We start from the raw sequence: 21,203 nt of genomic DNA on the forward strand, positions 1-21,203 counted from the left end.
ATAAATGAACAGAGAAAATCATATATTTTTATTTTCGTGTCCAACTAGAGAACAGCTAGTACGTAAAAGCCCTCACAGTCGTTAACGTCACAAGAGCATGAAAAAGGGAAAAGGGAGGCAAATGCATGAGCAAACCAGGTTTCTACTGCTCTAGATACTCGAAAATCCATACGACATTAAGCTGCATTGCGTCGGTGTAATTTTTGGTGGTCTCCCGTTTAACTTAGGCAGGGTATTGCGTTCATCAATCTCATAAACATAGGATTCCAACCAAAACAGGCCGGAAAACTAGTCGGTCTGCATAGAACGGGTTTACAGCTTGTCGTAGTACTGGGTAGAAGAAGTTAGCATTTGAAAACGGGTTGATGAGGGTTGCAAGTCGGTCGGGGAATTGAGATGTTACTTACGTTCTCGTAGCCAGGAACCTGCTCCTTGAGACCCTTGCGCTTACGCATCTCAGCAACGATCTGACCAGGCTTACTGGCAGGATCAAGAGGAGAACCACCAGGAAGGACAGCCCAGTGATCGAAGACAGACTGAGGGAAGGCCTGTCCACCGGTGGCCTGACGGAGCTCGGAGGGGAAACCGAAGGACTCGTTGACAGGCAGGTAGGCCTTGACGTTGAACAGAGGAGTACCAGGGCGCTGCTCCTCAGTGTAGACGTGACCACGACGGCGGGTGAGGACACCGTAGATACCACCCATGGCCTGCTCAGGAACCTGAATCTCGACGTTGAAGATGGGCTCGAGGATACCAGGATCAGCCAGCATGGTAGCGGCGTACAGCACACGACGAGCAGTGGGGATGATCTGGCCACCACCACGGTGAATAGCATCAGCGTGCAGGGTAACATCAAGGATGTTGAAGCGGACAGAGCGCAGAGGCTCCTCAGCAACGGGACCCTCACGGGTGGCCCACTGGAAACCGGAAACGACGGAATCCTTGATTTCGTTCAAGTACTGAACGGCCTTGGTCTGGTCAACCAGCAGGTTGGCACCGGTGGTGTCAGGGCCAAAGCACCAAATCTTACGGGCATCGGTGACGTCCCAGCCGTACTCGTCAGCGAGGAGACGGGCACGAGCCTTGAAATCGTCACGGGGGGTGATCTTGCCGGCCTCGATGGCGTTGGAGACTTCCTCATCAAGGGGCTGGGCAGTGACGTAGAGACGGTTGTGCTTGTTGGGCGACTTGGACAGAGCAGTCATGCTGGAGGTGCCGCTGACGGTCTCACGGTAAGAGACGACAGGGTCAGAGATACGGAGGGGAACACCGGCGTGGTCCTCCTCGAGATCCTTCAAGCAAATCTCGAGGTGGAGCTCACCAGCACCAGCAACGACGTGCTCACCGGACTCGTTGATGAGAGTCAGGACGCAAGGGTCGGACTTGGACAGACGCTTGAGACCTTCGACCAGCTTGGGCAGATCCTGAGCGTTCTTGACCTCGACGGAGCGCTGGACGACGGGGGAGACGGAGAACTTCATGACCTTCAGGTTGTGGGCAGTCTCGGAGGTGGTGAGGGTACCAGACTTGAGCAAGAACTGATCAACACCAACCAGACCGACGATGTTACCGGCAGGAACATCCTCAATGGGCTCAACGAAACGGCCCATCATCAGAATGGTACGCTGAATGTTCTTGATGAACAGATCCTCCTTCTTACCAGGGGTGTAGTTAGGACCCTGGATGCGGACCTTAAGACCGGACTTGACGGTACCGGAGTAGACACGACCGAAAGCGTAGAAACGACCCTTATCGGAGGTGGGAACCATCTTGGAGACGTAAAGCATGAGAGGAGCCTTGGCATCGCAGTCACGGATACCAATGCAGCACTCATCGTCGGGGGGACCTTCGTACAGAGTCTCGGCACGGTACTTCTGGGCAGTGACGGGAGAGGGCAGGTGGATACAGATCATCTCCAACATGGCATCGGCCGCGGGCAAGAACTTGCGCATGACAGTCTTGAGGAGCTGCTTGCCAGTGAAGTCCTTCTCCTCGCTGGTAAGCTTGATCTCAAGCTTCTCAAGGAGGGCGGGGATCTGGTCACGCTTGTCGTTGTTGATGACGTTGAAGATCTTGAAGATGGGGTCCAGGATGAACTGGTTGAAGGCACGCTCAACACCATCGCTGGGGGTCTTGGACCACTTCTTGGTCTTGGGGTTGAAGAAGTTGTCGCCCTACGCAGAGAGTTTAGTCAACCAAATTTAGCCGTGAATGGAGAGGGGGAAGGGCTTACCCAGAGACGCTCCAGCATCTTCTTGCGGTCAACACCGAACTTCTTGGCGAACTTGACGGCGAACTGGCGGACAGTGAAAGCCCAGCCGTGGAGACCGGAACCGAAAGCAACGGTACCCTTGTCGGGGTAAACCTGGACGTCACCGAGGACCTTGTCGAAGTAGGTCGCGATGATGACGTTGACGGACTCAATGGTACGAGAGAAGGACTGATACAGATCCTCCTTGGAGACCTGGAGTTCGAGAAGAGCACGGTCGACCTTGTTGATGATCAGGACAGGCTTGATACGCTCAGTCAGAGCCTGACGCAGCACAGTCTCCGTCTGGACGCAGACACCGGAGACACAGTCGACGACGACGAGAGCACCGTCAGTGACACGGAGAGCAGCAGTAACCTCGGAAGAGAAATCAACGTGACCGGGGGAATCGATCAAGTTAATCAAGAACTCGGAACCATCGACCTTCTGGGGGATTTCCTTGAGATCCTCCTCATCAGGGAACTTGGCGTACAAGGAGATGGCAGTGGACTTGATGGTAATGCAACGATCCTGCTCATCAGGACGGGTGTCCATGAAACGGGTCTCACCAGCCTTGGCGGCGGAAATGATACCGGCACGCTGGACCAGGGAGTCACTGAGAGTGGACTTTCCGTGATCGACTAGAATATCACTTAGTATAAGCCGCAGAGAATACAGGCGAGTCGGGGCAAAAAAAAAAAAAACAAAAAAAAAGTACGAACCGTGAGCAATGACCGACATGTTACGGATGTTGGCCTGGCGGTCCATGAGGGACCGGATCTAGTTATCATTAGTTTGATGTTCATCCTTCTTTTTTTTTCCCCATTTTTTTTCTTCTGAGGTTTCCGTTTTGCTTAATTTTCTTCTCTCCCAAGGAAAAAAAATTTATAGCTGCGGGACACTCGGGGGGAACTCGGCGGAGAGCAAACATACCTCCTCGATAGTGAAGCTATAGAACAGCTAGTTAGCAATCCGATCGGTGACATGTTTATTTGAAGGGGTTATGATGGATGAAAGGGATGTTGACGTACTTGACCATCTTGACGGTTTTTTCTGGTTAATGCCTTAAGAGGCGGGGTTGAGAAAAAAAAAAGGTAGAAGAGGGGTGGGAAAGAAAAAGAAGCAAAACGACACTCAGGTAACCAGGATCGAGAGCTAGCTCGACCTGATGAAACTGAGATAGGAAAAAAAGACCTATATGCGCTGCTCCAAAGGGAGAGAATGGAGGAGGTAGAGGGGAGGAGAGGGAGGGAGGGAGAGAGAGAGAGAGTAGAGGAAGGTTTTGGAGGAGAGGGAGGAGGAGGAGGAGGGGAATCGAAGCGAGAGTGCTGAGGTGGGGACTCTCTCACTTCTCTCTGCTTTTTTTTTTTTTTGCAGGTGGGATTTTTTCCGATTTCAAATCTGGGATGTGCGTTTTTTTGGGCCCAGTCCAGTGTTTCCGCTTGTGCCCCTCGTTTTGTTACCGTTTACCTCCGTCTTATGAATCTCTCTCTCTTTCCTTCTGGGTTTGAGTATTGTACTTGCATTACTGCTTGCATCTGTCAATGTACATTACCCCTCCATGTAAGTATTACTCTTGAACCAGAATACCCTCATTAGAGCTACAACGGCTTACAACAAAAGGCAATCAATAATAATATAATATTAGAATAACTCTGATGTATTCCAATACACCTTCATTAAAGCTTTTCTTTACCACTGATATCATCATTCTTTTCTTGTCTTCTTGTCTGACCGGTGTAAAGTAAATTACCTTACCTCGTCATCCCGTGGAGCTCTCGGTTGGTAATCAATCATCATCACCCAACGGTCCCAACCTCCCCCCTCTTCCCTCCTTCTGGGACCAATTGAACTCCATTGTCTATAAAGACAAAATTATTTCCGTGGCAACTCCGGACTTGGCCCAGCGCTCCTGCCAGGATTGTAGTACGTACTCCGTAACTAAACTTGAAACATTCATGTTTTGATTAATTGACAAACCTCTGCAGGTGCTAGGTAAGCTGTGTGGAATGGCAAGCTGTGATTGGTCTACACCCAATATCAGCTGTTCTTGGAGCCCAAAAAGGGTTAGCCCGTAATACCTCACGCCGCTGTTGTCATCAATACTTAGGTAAGCTACTGTCTTTCCATATTGGGAATAGTCTACTTACGGAGTACTTGCTGCGACGACTTCATCTACAACAATGAGAGACACTGGGAGAAGCGTGATCTCGTAAATTATATGCGGAGGGTTTAATAATAATACAGCCTAGTTAACTAGTTAGTTATATATACAATTTGAATCAGCTCCCACGCCCAAGGACACTCAAAAACCAAAACGCCTCATGACGACCACAGGATCTTCGCATACGCATCCTCTACCTCTTTCGCAATCTCCAACAAGGTCACAATGATAATCTGGTGAGTGACATTAGGAAGCTTGTCCCGCTGGAGACCAATCCATTCCAACGGTGGCGTGGCTTCTCCCATATCCCGCAGCTGCGGCGTCTCTATCACCGGCGGCTCGATTGCCACATACGTGTATTTGGACTGTGGCACATTGACGACGGCGGTGATCTTTTCCTGCTGTTCGCGCTTATCGCCACCACCTTCGACAGGAAGCCCGCCCGTAATGCGGACTGCAGATGGCGCCAGTGGTTTGCCCAGTCGGGAAGCCAAGGCCCGAGAATGGTTCTCCCACATATCCCGGATGAAGCTGATGCGGGCGTAGTTCCACCCAACGTCCACCTTGCCTTCAAAGGTACTGCGGAAGGTATACGCGATCTGATGGGTTCCAAACTTTTGCCATGTTTCCATCAATGCCACAAGTCGGGGAACATTGAGAATCGTACCCCCGCGAGACTCTATCACGCGATGAGTAATCTCGTCGACAAGAAGATCCTCCATGGCCACGGGGCCGGAGCGAACAATGGCGGAGAGCGCCACACGCAACTGCCCCAGCGTAAGCCCCAAGGCGCTATGGATTTTGCTGTCGTCCAATGACACATCAAAACGAGCTTGAGCCTTGTGAGCCTCAATCTTAAAAACGTGATTATCAAAGAAGTTGCTCGGGAAGACACCAATGTGCACCGCATTGATCGTCACAACAATCCCAGTCTGCAAAGATATCGGCGCCTTTTCAACCTTCTCGTCGGTTTTCTTAGCTACATTCCGAGCCGGTAGCTCTATCTTATCCGAATAAGACGAGGTCTTTCGCCGAAGATACCTTTCGACCTCCCTCAAGGATGCCTCATAAGCTGCCTGTTTGTCCTGCACAAGCCGCTGCCAGGTTTGGAACAATGCTAGGGACTGCGATGCAGTTAAACTCGTACAAAACACCCGTACCGTGCCCGCTTCCAGAATGCTGAAGAGGCGCTCTTTCGAATCGTTTGAGGCACATTGAACGTTGTACATCAAGAAATTGAAAAAGGAGACATGAGCGATGAGGAAAGGTTGATAGTCAAAAGAAGCCTTGACTTGAAGTTGGTCGAACGAGAGTGAAGCCTGGATTAATGGCGTCTTTTTCTCAAGGCCGTCATCCGGCCAATTAATAGAAGTTCGAATCCTAATATTCTGAAACTCGGCCAGCCCACTCATTCGGCCCTTGCTCTCGATGCCGACTGTCTTGAACCCAACGCAAAGTATCTGCTCTCGATCGGACGTTTTTTTAGACGACAACCACAAATCATCAATCGCGAACTGCGCCTTTCCCAGCGTTGATCCGAGGTCAAGTTGAATCTCTAATTTCTGGACAGCGATAGTTATATTCCATGGGAATCCTGGGGCTGTAGCCACCTGCTGGTACCGTTGCACGATGTAAGCCTGGGTCTCGGATGGCTGGACCTCTAATGGGGGGCTTGCATCTAGGTGGTCATTTGCCGGCACCCAAATCTCACGGAAAAGCAAGAGGTCTTGAACTTGCTTTGCATTGAGCACAACTTGCATTGGACTCACGCGCAAAACGGCCGAGATACCCTTTGACCTCCCGACATGTTTACTGTTTATTAATGACATAATCATCGACTTTACTTCAAAGCTGGCTGTGGACTCATTGGAATACACATGTTTCACAGAGGCTTGCAATGCATTGAAGGCCACCGAGAGCGCCAAAAATTGACCATCTTCATCGGACTGAACGGTATTCACGGCCACATACACGCTGTCGAATCCGGCGGTAGCTGCCACTCTAGCAATGGGCTGGCAGCTCAGGCTGAACTCTTGTTTGCGAATTAAAAGGCCAATGTTCAGTTTGCACCGTCCAAGAATTGAATTAGGGTCGTTGGTGTCTAGAGGAGTTTCCTGCATCAATCTCTGTGGTTGCAACATCATAGCTCCAGATGGACGTCTGGGTTTTGGCTGATCCCCCATGACTTCTTTCACAGTGTCCGATATCTGCTTCATCAGCGGAACAATGCTGGGGTAGAGCACATTTGCCGAAGCATCAATTTTCAATTCCGCATTGAGTGTCGAGTTATCTTCGGTGCTATCTTCGAATTGCACTTTCAGCGCGACTCCGGGCGCCCGCAAGGTGGCGGTGGCTCCTGCGTCTCCCTGCATAAACTGGCCGTACTTCGACTCTGGGACTCTACTTTTCTTTGAGGTGGCTGTGAGAAGAGTGTGTTGGTTATTGCTCTGCCTCCCTTGAAGGGAGACGGTTGCCCCGGCGAAATCAACATCAACCAAGACAGAGCGCACGCGTTTGTTGCCAAACAAAGCGCGTGGCTTAGCGTTATCATCATCTGATGGTTTTGAGACGAGCAACGAGTTAGCATCGCGGATGATTTTGCTAGCAGAGGCCATCGAGTTTCGAATCATGTTGGCTGGCAGTATGAAGTCGGAGGTAGCTTTTAAGTCCAGTGATTTTCCAGCAGCTTGGAAGGCCAATCGGACATCTTTCCCTGTTGAGGAATATGCTACATTGAAAACCAGCTCAGGGAGTAATGCGGAGTTGAGGGAACGTTTCCTCCTATCCCCTAAAACTGGAACCATCTGTAATTGAACATCCTCTATCCGAAGTTTGGCCGAGTTTGTCCGTTTATTTGACAAATCCACGCGTTTGATAGAGAACACCAAATCATCGGGTTTCCGAGAAGAGGCCGCTTGCAAGGTGGTAGTCATGTTCCAACATATCTGAATGTTGTTGAGGTCAAATGAGTATATAGCATCGAAAAGATCGTCACCTTGACTATCATTATTATAAACCTCAATACTTGGCGTAGCAAGAACTGTTAGTTTCGCCTCTGTATGACCGCGGTGTCTTAGCCTTTTGAAGCGTTTGACTTCGTGAGACAAATCCAACGTTTTCATGCGTTCTTGAAGGTGGGCGGCCACATCAACAATTAGCGCCGCTGCCTCGGGGAAGAGCTCGATGTCGAATTTCTTGCTGGTCAGATGGAACATTCGCATGATATTTCCATTCTCGTCGGCCGTTGATGTTCCTCTAACCTTGGCATCAATAGCAAGGCTGCAATATGAACGATCACTCCAAGGGTGTGTTTTGCTTAAATCAAAACTTATGTTAGATGTATCGACGTGGAATTCTGGGTACTCCATTGGGAATCCACTATCCAGACCATTGTCAAGGCGCATGCGTATCATCCCAAGGCTAAAGCCCATATCCGCAGAATAACTCCTACCATTTAGTCCAGGCGCCGTTGCGTGTATCTTGGTCCCAGCCATTGTCATCCGGGCTCTATATAGAAGCGTATGAGAGTTGGAGATATCCTTTTGTTGCGGAGAACGGCTATCTAGGGCAAGAACCTCCCCAAAATGAAGCTTCAAAACTTCGAGGTTTTGTTTCAGATCAGATAACAAATGGGAGAACTCAGGTCTAGTTAGGACACTAAGGAGACTTCGCACCGAGCTAGCCTCCAGCTGGATGAATTCAATGGTGGTATCAACCTCCACATCCATACGGTTGGCCAGCATGTTTGCGATAACTCGGCCATTAATCGGCGGTATCCCTAGCTCAGACAAAGCTTCCAGTCTTCCTCGTTCATTGGACAAGAAGGTATGTAGGTTCTTCTTCAGGTCGAAATCCACTTCAATTTTTGGTTCCATCTTGGATAAAATAGACATTCGCGCCACCTCACCCGTGATGATATATGTCAAGGACGGTAAGATGCAGAAGCTGAGTCGATAGTCGTCCAGAAACATGGCGACCTGGAACTTGTTGTGTGACGGCTTCTGTCTCGCCACTTTATCGGTAGGTTGACGCGTTGGCAGGTTCAAGTTTTTAACCAGTTGGTGGACAAATTGGATTTCATCCTCTATTAACCGGTCTGCTGTATGGGCAAGGCTCAACGGATCTTCGTCCATATCATAACGGAGCTTTCGGCTAGACCCAGCGATTTTCCATTCATGCTTGATCTCAGTTTCAGTGTCCTCGGTCGTGCGGGAACAATACATATGTGGATCACCGACTTTCCATTGCATGAGAGGCTTGGAAAGACTAGAGAGCTCTGAGGTACATGTTTCGGCACTTATCAACACACTCAGGCTATTCAAGTCCTCCGCGCCCTGCGACTTGAGGACAAGAGAGCTTCTAAGGGCTTTACCAATCAGCGCTAGCTTAATATTGATACCATCCAGGGTCACAGAGCCTAGATCGGTTCCAAAAACAAATTGTATCTCTCGAGGCTCTTCCGGTTCGCCACCAGAATCCTTTTCAGACACTGCGGACTCTAGTGTGACTGTAGACATTGTTTTCGCAAGCCCATCCACCAAGTCAAGAATTTCCCATCGTAGGCGAAGAGTAATGGAAGAACAATAAGATTGGAAAATGATCAGGGTCTTTTGCTTGCCTTCCATACTCATATGAGAAGCTTTTTGAGGGGTGGATGATATAACGGTTGACAGATTTTGGACAACAAAATCGCTTTCCTTAGGCCCTGGGTCAACAGAGAAGCGGAAGAGCTTCACGCTCGATGAGAAACATGCAGCTAACGGCGTGGCCTCCGGGGTTGGGTCTGGCGATCCCCATATCCTGCGCATCACATAGCTTTTTCCAACATGTGCTAGATCCCAAGCCCGCCACTGATCGAACCCAGAGAGCACGACACTCCTCGCATTGGTAGGCAATGACATATCATCTTTTGAGCACTTTTCGATCACATCTTGCTGTTGGATTTGCGACAAATTATTATAAACATTGCGGATACGGGAAATAATCTTCCAGGAGTCATGATGTCGCAAATGCCCAGGAGCAATCCGAAGCATATATGAAATTCGAGTAAGGAACGTTGGGTCTGGTATATGAGCTGCCAGTTGCGTAAGGTAATATATCAAAAAACGTAGCCGCTTGTCGCTACGTAAAGAGTTCTGCTGGAAACATGACGTTGCAGAGTCAAGCATTGTGGTTGTGCGACGAACAAGATAAGCAAGCTGCTCCACAGATTTTGTTGAAGTAACGGTATCAAATGCTCGAATCTGTAGATTTGATCTCAGCATTGGTGCAGTCACAAGCCAAAATCCGATGTCCCCTAGAAGGCAAGAGAACTCGGACTTCTGTTGACAGCCGTCGACTCGGCGGTTTTCAACGGATAGAGAAAGGCTATCAGCAGTGGCATGAAGCGTAGAACTTTTGCTAATTCCTTTCAGAAGGTCGCCTTTCTGTCGTTCGACTTTTGTCTTAAAAGCCGTGTTTAAGTGAAAGACCTCTATACTATATTCATCCCGGAAACTGACTTCGTCAGTGCTGGGGAAATCGCGGGAATTGATTAGCTTCACTAAGATGACAGGAGCTCGGATTATGACGGCTGTGGCTTTCTTGGGTCTTTTCATTGATTTCTCGTAACCCACGATGTCCGATATTATGTCCTTTTGGAGCGAATCGATGATTTCAATTGGATGTCGTGGCTGTAGAGCTTCCAGTAAAGCAGAGAGTATGAAAAGAAACTCAGGTGTACAGGTACCTCTAATGCCCATTGGTAAGTTAATCATGAAGTTCGTGTGGGTTATGTTGTCATCGTCAAATGGTGAAAAATAAGGGTCGAACTTGGCCGCTGGCGAATTTTCTTGAGGAAAGTTCCTCTCGGATGCTTGACGCGATGGTAGTTGGGACGTGTCTAGTTTAATTGTGTGAAGAGAGAAACTGGGCATAGCCCAAGGATTCGAGGCATCCAAGCCATTTATCACTTCTGGAGAGGCGGTTCTCCGTTCCTCAGGAAGGCGCAGTCTCTGATTACCCGTGATTTGTTCAGATTTCCCATCGCTTATTGGCTCCCTAGACGAGATGCTCGACGTTTCAGTGAAACTACGTGCTCCCTTTTTGGGCCTGCTTTCCATGCTTGAGGTCTCATGAGATAGGAGGAAACTTCTCGAACTTGGATTGCCTCCATCCTGAGTGCGGTATCTAAGAGGGGACGAGGCCAGCAATCCAGAAGCTTTGAATAAAGGTTCGGGCATTGTGGGAATAGCGGTAGTCGGAGGGACTACAGTATCGACGTTCAGATGTTCAGCATCAGGCTCGATCTCCTCCCAATCAAAGAGGAGCCATGGAGTCCTCTGAGTCCTTTGGTCGTGCACTTTAATGTGCTCTTGTTGCAGCTTTCGGCTTTCAACGATGTCATTCCTTCGCTGAGCCATCTTTAAGTCTATGGAACTCTGGAACAAAGCTAAAGGGAGCACTTTAGAGTGAGCCATGCTTCCAAACCGGCCAAGAAATTTGTAGTCAATGGCAGTGATACATAGTTCCGGAACGCGAACGCTCATTCGTTTCGAAAATCTGGCATTCGCCCAGTCATTAAATTTCGTCGTCATGGGTCCAGAACTCAGCAGGATGGCAGCATTATCTAAAAGAACTGAGATATGAATCGAGTTAATTTCAGCGCGTAGGAACGTCACGTCATGAAGAATAGCGGGGAACAATGGTGGAAGCGTGTTTTCTTCATTGTCAAAGGAGAGGTCAAAGCTTTGCAGCGCAGCTGCCAGAGAAGTCAAGAAAGCTGGCGAACATTCTCCAATAACATCCCCGAGGCTAAAATCCCAGTTACAGACATAAGTTGGCTCTAAAGGAGGTAAGCCAAATATGCGGTGACCATAAATTGAGGCTCCATCAATGAATAGTTGGGTCTCGGACAATAGCGGGTGCGGCACCTTTCGATGAGACTCCAGTCCCACCTTCAGGGGGGCAAGTGAGAATTGCAAGTCCATGTAGTAGTTTGTAAACCGTAAATCGATCTCTATTGAAGGGGAAGTAAGCCGCAGGCAGTTGAGGTCGTCGTACATGTTTTCCGGGAGGAAAACACAAGGGTTGTCGACAGTAACGTGCAGCACAACATCTAGGTCATTTGATTTCCTGTTCGGATTTATCCCGTTGTATACCTCTGGCTCATCATGCGAGTATGCAAGCTCTTGAAACTCCTCCAGAGTCTTGAAATGCACCTCCTCGCCAAAATAGTTCTCTCTCACAATCATAAAGCACTTGATCAAGAACCCGTATAAATACAACTTGGGAGAGATGCCATCAATATTGAGCAGCAGTGTATCTGTCAGTTCTGCTGATGTGGAAAGAAAGTAAGTGTAGGCTCCACTAAGGACCAGATTTTCCAGAGTAGCTGTTGATTTGTTCTTCAAGAACGTGTGTAGCGTGTCCCACGCTGGGGCTACAAAGTCTATTCCAGCGTCTTGGAGAGTCACATTGAACTCCACAGCATTTTGCTCCGGACTGTATTTGTTCAGAGGGATGAGCACATCCGATGTTAGCTTATAACCCTTAATCACGAGTAAGCGATTGTCAGTGATATCGGTAGGGTCGCTAATAATGTTCGAATCATTGACATTCAGGAAGAGTCGGATGTTGGTGAACGACAAATTTAAACGATAGATAAAAGGCACAAACGTGTAATAATCCTGTGGAGGACCCGAGGCCCAGTCCGTAATCAGATCGGTTAGGAGAAATATGTGATCTCTCAACAGAAACAACTCCATATCTTCATTCTCCACGTCGAACTTCCATGTGCGAAGGCTGTTCCAAGATAGTGGGACCGAGAGGTCGCAGCTTAGAAGCTGTCTGGGGCATTTCCATAACACTGCATGGTTGACACTCGACGACATCCTCGAATCGCGGAGATCGAGGTCAAGTTGGGTCACAAACCCTGACCTGTCCGGGACCATATCCATTGTGTAATTTATGGTTGAATTTTCCGCAATGCGAAGCGAGAACCATCCAAAGGGGCGAATTTCAGGACCAATATGACCTTTATCACCTTCCGCAGCGCGCTGTCGTCGTCTCCGCTGTTGTTTCTTCAGCTTGGATGTCGCGCGTACGGCATCCGCACGCCCCTTCCATTGCCAGTCCTTGGATGGCTCTCGAGTTGGAATGCGCAGAGTCATCTCTTGGTCAATTTCTACCCTCAATTTAAACGCCGAGCTCTGCCTTAAGTCTCCTTGTCGCAAAGGTTTCGCCGGCTGAGAACTTCGATAGGCATTGGGGAAGAATATGTTCTGCAGCCCAACCCGTTCGCGGTCAGCCCAGGGCCCATAGTTAATCACACCTCCTTCAATTTTGACATCGATTCCCCATTCGGGGGGAGGGGCCCCATTGATATCCGTTGGATTCTTCGAGGGGGGCATTTCCTCTGCAGTGGAAGAGGCTCTGACGACTCCAGGGATGTCCCAGAAATAAATGACCGTCATGCGAGGGCTATCTAGAACAGTGGAAAATCTGCCGTACTCGACCGAATCCCACTCTCCATGATCATCCTGGCTGCTATCATCAAGATATCGAGAGAGACCAACCCAGCGCGAATCATTACGAGGGTCGGTCGGACTTCGAGGCCCAAGGCCCGTACGCTTGTCAGGGATATGAAATGATTCCACTGACGTCTGGAAGTATGGTATGAGGTCGCGAATAGTATGCCAAACTCTGCGTTTCTGAAATTGGTAATTAAAGATAGTATCTCTTTTGCGCTTCGTTCCTGGCTTTTCCTCTCGTACCGTGCTGAGTCCCTTTGCAGCAGATAGCTGGTTCTGCTTAAAATCTGGATTTGGCCGCATTTGTATAACCGGATGTTTGAACCTGAAGGTGAATTGTTGTCGGTAAAGGTCCAGAGGGCCAGCATCGCAGGCTTCAATTAAACCAGTGGCGGCATCAAAGGTCGTTGTCAGAACAGATCTGGTGTTCTCGTTTCCCATCACAATAGCACCCTTTTCACAGTCTAGCTTCAGCGGCAGCAGCTGGAGCAGCCTAGACAAGGTGTCACCTATTTCTGGCCCAGGATCCTTGCCTTGCTGAGAGCCGACTGTGTCTCTACCTGTTCTATTGTGGGCAAAATCACCTTCGACGTTAGACGCCCGCTGTGGCGCAGACCCGCTGGCAAACAACACATGCTGCTGGTTACCTTTCAGGCTGGAATCCAGTGATCCGTCGCTGGACCCCGGTGGTTCACTCGAGTCTGGAGGGCTGAACCCAGCCAAAATGCTGTCGTACGCTGGAGTTCTGTTATATATAAACCACTCCAGCCCATAGAACTTGACCGTAATGCGGCAAGGAAGCGTTTCTGGATGATTCACCCCTTCTTGCTCGCTCAGGCCGCTATTCCCACTGCCGGCATCATCATCACGATCACCCTTCGACTGTTGAGGATCGTTCCCTGCACTTAGTTTGCTATCATTCAAGCGTGATATATCCGTGCGCCTGACCGTGCGCTTCCAGAAACGCCAAGTTATGAACCCCCCATGCACAAAGATTGTTTCATTTACCCCGTGATAGCGAATCCCTTTGAAGAAAATCCTCCCGCCAAGCAATGATATTTGGAGGGCGTGAATGTCAACATATGCGCGGTAGTAATGCCATGTGTAAGCGCGTATTCCGTACGATACAAGGGTTGCGAACAGACGATTAAAGTAAAGCAAGAAGAACAGCACTCTATCTAGCTTGTCAGCGGGGGGGAAAGGGGGGGACACGAGGACATACAGTATAGGAAACAACCAAGGGAACTTACAGGAAGCAAGAGACAATCAGCTGAAGGAGGAAGAACCTGAGTATTTGTAAGGAGGAAAATTCACTTCTTTTGATAAAACGCAGACGTACCAATTAAAGCTTGGATCCGGGATCAAGGCCAACGTTGTCAAGGACGAGCCAGCCATTATTACGCATTATCCCCAAGACCGCGGCAGGGGCCTAGGAACATGACGACTCCGTGTAGGAGGACAATCAATCAATCTTTCCTTGCCCCAAACAGAGGGCTATCCCGATCCACCAGGGGAATCATTCTAGATATGCAACCAAAAAACGCAGTTGAATGGAATTTGCCCTCCACCTCCAAAAAGAAAAAGAAGAAACATATGATGAGAAGAAGCTAAAGTAAAGCTCATGGTGGTGGAAAGACGGGGTACTGCATGTGGCCTGGAAGGCGGTGGGGGGAAACACGGCAAGCTCAAGATGGGTCAGATGGAGGTTGATCCTCCTGTCCAGATCTCTCGGATTTTGCTTCTGCTCTTGGGATTTCCTTTTGTCCTCCCCATCTCATCCTTTTGGGTTGGCTCTGTGAGATTCTGCTCTATCAGACCGTGCTCTGTGCCCCGCCATGCTCTGATTTAGCTACGGAATGCTTTGTTGGGGACTCAAAACAGTAGCGCACGCGGTCGAACGCCGCGAGTCTTTGGGACAATGATTGCAGGTTCATCTTCTGGTGGTACAGGCTCGAGCTTAGCGCAAGCTGTAGTACTAGTCGCCGGTGTTTCCTCGCTTGTTGCCTCGTTGCTATCCTTTGTGTACAGACCCCATCTTCCTCCAGTTTCTCAAATGTGTGAGCTTCACTAATCTCTGTTCTCCCCGCAAGGTCTATATGGCTTCAGACGTACGACATCGCCCAACGTCCCCTTTTCCTCCTCTATACTGCCTCCTTCGTTCGATGCTAATCGATATTGATTAGAAAAAACTATCGGAAACCACTCCTCCAGCGATATGTCGTTCGGATTTTACTCATGTCAGTTCTACATCCTCCGTGACTGGGTTGCCTAGCACCCGCTAATCTCAGCAGGGTGCCAATATATGCGGCATCGTCCTGGGCGAGTATTGTGTCATTAAGGGCGTCCCTATGGCTGGCTCCGATCCGTGACGTTTACGAGGTACATTCCATACTAGAACCCTTCGAATCCTTTTGGTTGTTGACAAGCTTCCCCCTGAATAGGCCTTTACCATCTACACCTTCTTCCAGTTACTTATTAACTTCCTAGGCGGCGAGAGAGCAGTGATCATAATGACCCATGGTCGTCAGCCTATTCAGCATGCATGGCCCCTTAATCATTTTCTTCCCAAAGTCGATATCTCTGACCCACACACCTTCTTGGCCGTTAAACGCGGGATCCTCCAGTATACATGGCTCAAACCCATTTTGGCCATCATCTCTATTATTATGAAAGCAACAGATACCTACCAGGAAGGATATCTGGGTATAACATCCGGCTACCTTTGGACAGGAATTGTGTATAATATTAGTGTTACCATTAGTCTTTATTCGCTGGCGATGTTTTGGGTTTGCCTTCACAATGACTTGGCACCCTTTCGACCTGTTCCCAAATTCCTCTGCGTGAAACTTATCATCTTTGCTTCCTATTGGCAGGGGTTTTTCCTGTCAATCCTGCAGTGGCTAGGAGCTTTACCCAACGGTGCTGGAGGTTATACACCCGACAACCTGGCTGCGGCAATCCAAGACAGCCTGATCTGTTTCGAGATGCCCATATTTGCCATCACTCACTGGCATGGGTTTTCCTGGCATGACTACGCCGACCCCAACATATCAGCTGCCCGGCTTCCTGTGATTTACGCTCTCCGGGATGCCTTCGGGCCCAAAGACTTAATTGAGGATACGAAGATGACCTTGAGAGGCGAAAATTACGAATACCGGTTATTCGACTCCGGTGACCACATCATTGCGCATGCAGAATCAGACTCTCGCGTGAAACGAGTAATGCATGGTATGCGGTACGAGCGCGGTGGGAAAGCCAAATACTGGATCCCCAAACCGGGGGAAGCCAATAGTCGAACCCCCTTGCTTGCAGGCTCCCAAGGAAGCAGTCAGAGTCGGCGGAGCAGCACCCTGAACCGATATCGTGCACACACGGAGCTCGAAGAGACCGCTCTGGATGACGAGGATGAAGCTCTCTTTGCCAAGGCTCGAGAACTGGAATTCGGCGACTTTAATGTAAGTGCATTTTTCAAAATTAACTTCCACGTAAATCTAGATATCCGACGCTGAACTATGTCAGTATCCTGTTATTACCGCCAACATAGTACCAAGAGACCAACGACTGTCCGCTCCCCCCAGGTTAAACTCCCAGCAGGCACACGTAATAAAGAAAGCAAGGAAAAGCAGAAAGACTCGTGCTCCCAGCACTAGCGGGACGCAGAGCAGTGCTGGCACTACCTCCCGTCCCGAAGTTCCCCCAAAACAGGGAACTGACTCGCCTACTTCCCAAACCTCTAGTCGCGGTCAACTCGTTGATCTTGTAGTGGAGGACCGAAAGGCGGAAGAAGCAGAGCGTGAGCACATTCAGCGAGCATTTGGGTCAACTGCGGTCGAGCCCGAGCATAAGCATTTCCAGTATGTCGTGCATCGTGAGCCCCAAAGAACTATGAGCAAGATCTCCTCTAACTCAGCCTCTAGGAGGCCATCTGGGACGCCGGTTGGCGAAACATCTCCTGCCAATGATCAAGAGGATGATGACCCTGAGTCTACGACTGAACAGACAAGGCTGATACAGCCAGACGGTGAAGGAGAACGGGAAGACCAAGACCTGAAAACGCCGGCTTGGAACTATGGGGACTTGGAGGATGACAATGTCTGGGGTCGATAGTATTATTCACTGACCTCCGTGTTATCCGATCATGAGCCCTCCATCAAATGCAATGTCTCGAATACAAGTCCATGCAGTCTTCTTGTAAGGACAGTTAACCTTTTACCTCACCCATTTAGGACTTGATTCGGCCGCTCCTAGCTTGCCCTAAAGTGACGACCCGAAGGGGCAGAGATCCTTGGTCAACGCACTACACTGATATCTGATATGTGGAAACCTCATCTTCCTTTATTTTCTATTTTTTTTTTTTACAGTTTTATGTCGATTCCTTGGTTGTACAACTTCGGAAGCGCTTAATGTTCGCTTGATACCTCAGCTGTTCAGTTGGAAATTGAGATTTTTTTTTTATATATATAAATAGCATGAAACTAGAAGGAATTTGCAATTTCCCCTCCATATGAATCTTCTTGCCTGAGCAACAACACCCGACCTACCAACTCTTCCTTTACCCTCCTCTCCACAGAATTAACAATCAACCAAATCAGTAACTATCATCAAGACTATCACTAGGTTGTCCTTTTAAGGTACTAGTGCGCACTTCTGCAGCACAAAATTACCCTTTTGAACCAAAAGGATCGGCCTCCCTTATGAGTTCATATTTTGACTTGACCGACACAAGCAATTAAAGCTCACCGTTACGCGCCCACCGGGATGCACCCACCTGGATGCGTCTCCCAATTAGCTTCAGGTGATCTGGCAAGCCTCTAGTCTAGTTGATGTGATATCTCCACTCTCGTCCAACGAATGAGACGCCGATCCCGCGGGATGGAGAATCAACAGTTCGACACGCCCGCATGGGGGCATCCAGCACTGCGCAAACGACTGGCTGATGGGAGCGCTTTGGCTGGACAGAATCTTCCGCCATGGTCTTATCGGAACAAGAGGGTGCCTGAGGTGGTTTGATGGATGCCCACGTTGCATAAATGGCCCCGGCTCAGCGTCTGCATCAGTCGAGAGGTACATAATCCCATACCCAACGGGATGCAGGACCACTTCGACGTTGGAGTACTCGAGGGGGGTTGATCACAAGGTAACCCCATCCAATAATCTCTCTGTCGGCCGTCGTTGGGTGATTTCCCTTGTTTCCTTCCTTTCCCTTTCAACTCTCGCGTTCCTTGTGCTGCCAGCCAGCCTCTTGGTGAGTCCGGAAGTGCTTTATTGTGAGCGAAGGTTGATTCCTCGCCCGGTCCTTCGTTTCTAATCCCTCACCTGCTTTTACTTGTCTTTTGTTTAATTCCTTCTTTTCCTCGTTCTTTCTTCTTTTTCCTAGGTCCCCGCAGTATTACCCCCGCTTCAAGGGCATGGCCCGACAGCTCTGAAGCTCCGGCAGCGATGCAGCGGGCAATTGAACAAGCAGGATCCATATTCGCTGGCTGGATTACATCCTGCTTGTTCTGCCTAGACTCCGGTGGCGATGATGAAAGCGCCCGTCATCAGCAAGCCATGAAGCAGAAAGGTATGTCTGTTCTATACCGATACAGTATTCAAATCCAGAGCGCTTCTCTTATTTAACACCGCTTCTTTCCCAGGCTCCGAGAGAGAGATGCAAATATGTCACTCCCAGCCTCATCTTGTTCCTCCAATGAGGCTAGTTGTCTATGATGACCTGCCTAGCCCCGGACCACCTCCACGAACCTCATCGTTTCCCACATGGGTGATGGAGGAAAGTAGAACCCTCGCAGCGCGAGCCTCCAACCGGGCCAGCATGTCTCTCAAGCGAAAGTCAACCATTCCAGTGCGCATCAGCGCACCAACTGACTTCAGACGAGTCACTACGTTGACCACAATACCTACAATGCCAACCGAATTCTGCCCTCTGGAGCTGAGCTTCGAGAGCCCAGCCAACCCCTTGCCGGATCTCCCTAAATTTAATGACTTCAAACTTGATGACCAAACACAACCTCTAACCCGTCCACCCAAAACCTTCTCGTTTATGACTGATTTCTCCTGCCAATCCCATTCTCGAGGTCATCGGCCTGCGTCTTCTTTCAACCTGCCTCGAAAGCCTGTTGGATCCGGGTCCCGTCGGTCGTCATTAGCAACTGTGGAGCTACTGATGGAGAAACAAGCCCCCGTCAGCCATCCTCTAATCCCTTATTTCTCGACACTTCTTTCTACCCCCTCTGTGGCCACTGGTCTGGCCTCTGGCGCTCTTTCTTCTCCTCCCACTTTGCCGGATTCCTTCGTGGGTAGCGGGACTCAGTCCAAGAATGAGCGCCGTCCTGAACCAACTTATGCTCCCGCATCAACCACTGCAAAGACAAGACAAGAGAAGGCCTTGCCCTCAATCCCCTCCAAGGGGTCTCCTTCGTACGGTAGCAGCCCGTACGATCCTCCCGCAACACCAGTGGATAGTTGTCCCCACGATCCACTGCTCAACTCATCGCCATCTCGTTCCAACCGTGTCACGCAATGGCTCCTGCAAACCAGCAGCGCCAAGGTGACCAGCCCCCCCTCAAGTCCATGGAAAGGCAGCTTCAGTGACAAATTTTCCTTCCGCATCCGCACCCGTACGCTAAGCGGATCAACCCTCGCCCCATCCGTCACCAGCATGGCTCCAGGTCCCAAAAGCACCCATCCACTATCAAGCATCACAACGGCGGCAACAGCAGCCGCTCAAACCTCTACTCTCGATTCCCGAACGGAAAAGGAGCTGGAGCTGCCCATTTCGCGTCCTTATACTTCCAGACAGACCATGTCCGAGGACCGCACCCATCCTACTATATACGAGGGCCAACAGCATAAAACACACTACGAAGGTCTCGAGTATACTTCCTACAGTTATCAACGCCACTCTGCCATCGGCGTAGCTTATTGATTGTTTGTCCCAGTCGCAAGCACTTTTAGTTCTTCTGTTCTTTCCCCCATGTTCAACGATATACATATCCATGTGTATAATGAACCATACAGCGAGGGTAGCACTGCACTCCCCTCTTCTAGGCTCTGGAGCTCCATCCGTCCCTTAATATATCGCTACAGATCACAGGGTGGTCCAATTCCATGGCCTGTTGTGTTTTTTTTTTTTTTTTTTTTTTTTTTTTTCTGCTTGTCCTGTTTAGTCGCCCTTCACTTCCCAAAATCCATCGATCATAGGTCACTTGATACCAATGCACGTTTGATACCCAAGCTTCTATTTCTTTCCTCCGCCAGCCTATGTGTGAATGGATATCCACCGGCTTCGTTTTGTTCTCATTTGCCTTGCTTTACTTTATCATCCAATCTAATCTCACCATATCTGCTTTCAAAAGGTTCACCTGTAACCAGTAACCAGTCAGCCGCTCGCAAAATACTACTATAGGGTGGTAGTAGCAGCAGTAATAATAAGAAGCAGAAGAAGAAGAAGAAGAAGAAGAAGAAGAATAGATGTCGAATAAACAACAACAACAACAACAACAACAACTAATACATCCGGTAATTCCTAGCCCACCAGACCAGAAAAGTTCTTGCCGGTTTGTTTTTACACTAACTAACTATATATGTATCTATCTCTCCCACTCATCTCATATCTCATCTTCTCATCACCACCACCACCACCACCGCTCCATACTTACCTAGATCATCATCATAAACTATATTTGAAGCCTTTGCGTTCCAATTCTAAGAGGTTTACGTTTACTTTGTATGTATCCGCCCACCCATTCATCTATTCGTTCATTCATTAAGTAGTAAGGCAGTAAGTAAGGTTAGACTGGTCTGGTGTTGGCCTGTCTACTACGTGAACATATCTAGATCTATACACACTCTCTCTGTAGCCCACTACGAGAAAGAAGAGACAGAAAATACGAAGAAAGAAAGAAAGAAAAGAAAGAAAAAAAAAATATAGAGAGAGAGAGACTCGTTCATTCTTCTCTACACTAATCAAATCTTGGAATACTGTGCTCATCAAGGTATATAGATAGAACCATCCAAAATAAAAACACGAGGAAAAAAAAAAAAAAAAAAAAAAAAAGAACAATCGATGAGTTGCGACTAAGCCGAGCGGAAACTCCAAGAGGAAAAGGGTCAGTAATGTAATCGAGGTGCATTTCTCCTCCTCCTCCTTCCTTCCCTCCCTCCCTCTCTATCTCTCTTTCTCTTTCTCTCTCAAAAAAAGGCAGAAAACGAGAACACCATCATACACCATCATTTCACTTGGTATCATATCTGTAATGTTTTAATGAGAGCCGCTCCTTCA

The 21,203-nt window shown here is 48.9% G+C and overlaps 4 protein-coding genes across 4 annotated transcripts; 2 read left to right on the plus strand and 2 right to left on the minus strand.

Annotated features, from left to right (window-relative positions):
- Positions 1–9: 9 nt before the first annotated feature.
- On the minus strand, positions 10–3,427 carry P175DRAFT_0503176 (elongation factor 2). The gene is made up of 6 exons (XM_040897564.1): positions 3,280–3,427; positions 3,182–3,197; positions 2,971–3,028; positions 2,234–2,889; positions 408–2,174; positions 10–330 (listed from the first exon to the last, which is right to left on the minus strand). The coding sequence occupies exons 1-6, from the start codon at positions 3,285–3,287 to the stop codon at positions 313–315; spliced, it is 2,523 nt and encodes an 840-aa protein (XP_040751028.1). The 5' UTR covers positions 3,288–3,427; the 3' UTR covers positions 10–312.
- A 1,143-nt stretch (positions 3,428–4,570) lies between these two features.
- P175DRAFT_0441051 (putative fermentation associated protein (Csf1)) lies at positions 4,571–14,317 on the minus strand (the record flags this gene model as incomplete). The annotated part of the gene is made up of 3 exons (XM_040894057.1): positions 4,571–14,096; positions 14,173–14,208; positions 14,262–14,317. 3 exons carry the CDS (start codon positions 14,315–14,317, stop codon positions 4,571–4,573), a joined length of 9,618 nt encoding a protein of 3,205 aa, XP_040751029.1.
- A 335-nt stretch (positions 14,318–14,652) lies between these two features.
- Positions 14,653–17,407, plus strand: P175DRAFT_0503179 (OSTA/TMEM184 family protein). Its single transcript, XM_040897565.1, has 7 exons — positions 14,653–14,944; positions 15,013–15,030; positions 15,106–15,159; positions 15,214–15,301; positions 15,364–16,377; positions 16,442–16,776; positions 16,840–17,407. The coding sequence occupies exons 1-7, from the start codon at positions 14,841–14,843 to the stop codon at positions 17,027–17,029; spliced, it is 1,803 nt and encodes a 600-aa protein (XP_040751030.1). The 5' UTR covers positions 14,653–14,840; the 3' UTR covers positions 17,030–17,407.
- A 954-nt stretch (positions 17,408–18,361) lies between these two features.
- Positions 18,362–19,847, plus strand: P175DRAFT_0534086 (uncharacterized protein; the record flags this gene model as incomplete). Its single annotated transcript, XM_040900107.1, has 2 exons — positions 18,362–18,485; positions 18,559–19,847. The coding sequence occupies 2 exons, from the start codon at positions 18,362–18,364 to the stop codon at positions 19,845–19,847; spliced, it is 1,413 nt and encodes a 470-aa protein (XP_040751031.1).
- Between the last annotated feature and the right edge of the window lie 1,356 nt (positions 19,848–21,203).

This window comes from Aspergillus ochraceoroseus (genome assembly GCF_002846915.1).
Source record: "Aspergillus ochraceoroseus IBT 24754 chromosome Unknown P175scaffold_6, whole genome shotgun sequence".
Taxonomy (NCBI): domain Eukaryota; kingdom Fungi; phylum Ascomycota; class Eurotiomycetes; order Eurotiales; family Aspergillaceae; genus Aspergillus; species Aspergillus ochraceoroseus.